This window comes from Cherax quadricarinatus, chromosome 6 (genome assembly GCF_038502225.1).
Source record: "Cherax quadricarinatus isolate ZL_2023a chromosome 6, ASM3850222v1, whole genome shotgun sequence".
NCBI classification, from domain to species: Eukaryota; Metazoa; Arthropoda; class Malacostraca; order Decapoda; family Parastacidae; genus Cherax; species Cherax quadricarinatus.
Window position 1 is genome coordinate 45990352 of NC_091297.1, and position 2500 is coordinate 45992851.

Consider the following 2500-nt stretch of genomic DNA (forward strand, 5'->3'; position numbering starts at 1 on the left):
ACACTTCTGGAAAGACAGCAACTGAATGAATGAATGATGGTGAATATGTTTTCTTCTTAAGATTACCCTACCTTGGATAGGCCACTGAGGTAAAAAAAAATGTTAATGATAGAAATGTTGTGGCAATACCAACAAGTTGTAGGTAAGACACATGCAATGATCAAGACATTTACTAAGAAACATTTTGCCACATACATACATACATACATACATATGATGCATCATACCTAATTATTTCAGAAGACCTAAATCCAATACATGTTGCATGAGAAAGCACCAACAGGTAGCCTGAAATCTCTTCATAGTTGCCTATTTTTCTTTATACTGGAGTCTCCAGAAGAAACCTATCTTGTTTAAACAGTTCTTATTTCACAGTACCAACAAGTAGGTAGTTGTAACAAAATAATAATAATAAGGTCATATATTTGTGTAAGTACTCATACATCATTCAACAAACACAGTACCTTGTTGGCCATCAAAGAAGAAAAGCTAAACAAGTGGTCAAGTACAGTTTATGAAAAGATGATCACTTCCTGCATATTGAGTGTTTGATTAAGTATCATGAAGTGGACTGGTGCAGCAGAAGCTAATCAGAAGGATGCTCCTGTTGCTTTTTGATTTGTGACCATACTATCATTGGCATTGTTAGCTTTAAAATTGTGACAGGTTCAAGTATTGCTAATTTATATATTTTATCTTTCATTAATAAAACCTAAAATATATACTGTGTTGTGGAAATAACAGTTTTTACATGATTTGAGCAGATACTTCCACAATGTATTTATAAACAACACTACTACACATAAGTTTGTGGCAGACCGTATCTACCAGCCTGTGAGGGACCTGCTCATAGTCTCTCGCCAGGCCAGACGTATCCCTATGAATCATATGACGACGAGTGATGGTCTGGAGGTCGACCAGGTGAAGGTGGGGAAGAGAGATTACTACTAGTATTTGAAGCAATAGAGTGACGTGGTGAAGTATCTCCACACTCTTGCTGCAATTAGAAATAAAAAAAAATTATAAAAATGCCAAGTATATACATTACTTACATTATACACAAACACACACTACATTTTTTTAGCACAGCCACTGCTCACCAAGGGAGGGTGACTCAAAAAATGATAACACATTCACCAACATTCATTCAATAGCTGTCTTGCCAACAGTGTACAGACATCAAAATTCAAATGACCCTCTGAACTGCAACATCTTTATCCCTCATTTTTTAACACAGTGGCCATCTTCCACTGAAGTACGGTGACCCCCTCCACAAAACAAAAAAGGAAACACATTCACCATTCATACATATGCTGACATCACAGTTCAGATAATCTTTCCAAATGAAACATCTTCATTCCACCTTGTGAGTGCAAGCACTGTACTTCCTACCTCCAAAACTAAGTCCAGCTAACTGGTCATTGTATAAAAGAAAAATAATTGGCAGAAGCCTTCCATGTGCCAGATGAGGAAATAAAAGGCTGGACTTCATTTATCTCAAGCAGAAACATGAAGTTAGGATGATCTAAAAAGGAGGAGAGGGATTTTATATGCAGTGCCCCATAGCATTTTAATCTCAGTTTTAACCCGTAAATGGTCCAAACATATATATACGTTTTTTCAACATTTGAAAGTATGTAAAAAAAGTAGATCTTCTTTTTGTTTTTCTACATTTGAAAATGTGTAAAAAAAACTTTGATCTACTTTTTTTTTTGTTATATTTGAAAATACGTAAAAAAAAACTTAGATCTACTTTTGTAGCACTACACATGTGAACGTAGATCTGCTTGGACCATTTACGGGTTAAAATAAGAACTAACAATAGCTCACTTTGAGAATCACATGCCTGCATAATATAAACTCCCAGAATATCAAAATATACATATACCTCTTAATGCTGGGAGCAAGGGGCTAGTAACCACTTTCACTTCCCCTTTGGGAAGTTCCAACAGTTTGTGTCTGTTCTTTCCCACTGCCATGCACGAAAGCCCAAATCCCTACAATTGCTCCTCACTCTCTTTTTCTTTATCACTTCCAGTCTCATTTTTATGCCATCATAGTTTACACTGATGGTTCTAAATCCTCTGATGATGTCAGGTTTGCAACAGTGTTTCCGGACAGTGTAGTGCGAGGTCATTTATTAGACTCAGCTGGCATTTTTACAACTGAATTGTATGTCATTCTCATTGCAATTATCCACATTGCATCTATGCCTACTTCAACGTTTGTAATCATCTCAAATTCCTTTAGTGCTCTGCAAGCTATTAAAAAAATCTGATTCACCTCATCTCCTAGAACTTCGTATACAACTTTGGTTGTGCCACATTACTATCAAAAACAAAGAAATCATATTCTGTTGGGTCCCTGGTCATGTTGACGTTCGGGGCAATGAGCAGGCAGACTGCTGTGCCATGTGCAGTACATGACCTCCCAGTTTCAAATAGAGGTATTCCATTCTCAGACTATTTTGCTGTAATCTCTACTCACCTTCACAACCGTT

The 2500-nt window shown here is 36.6% G+C and overlaps 1 protein-coding gene across 2 annotated transcripts in view; it reads right to left on the reverse strand.

The window, feature by feature from the left end:
- The window catches only part of LOC128705284 (serine/threonine-protein kinase Genghis Khan), a 252260-nt gene that overhangs the window by 1532 nt on the left and 248228 nt on the right, over window positions 1-2500 (reverse strand). For both annotated transcript variants that reach the window (XM_070081447.1, XM_070081439.1), the window contains exon 8: window positions 1-997. This exon is cut by the window's left edge and continues 1532 nt beyond it. In XM_070081447.1, coding sequence (XP_069937548.1) covers window positions 878-997 — 120 coding nt within the window. In that variant the 3' untranslated portion in view covers window positions 1-877. The remainder of the gene's footprint in view (window positions 998-2500) is intronic.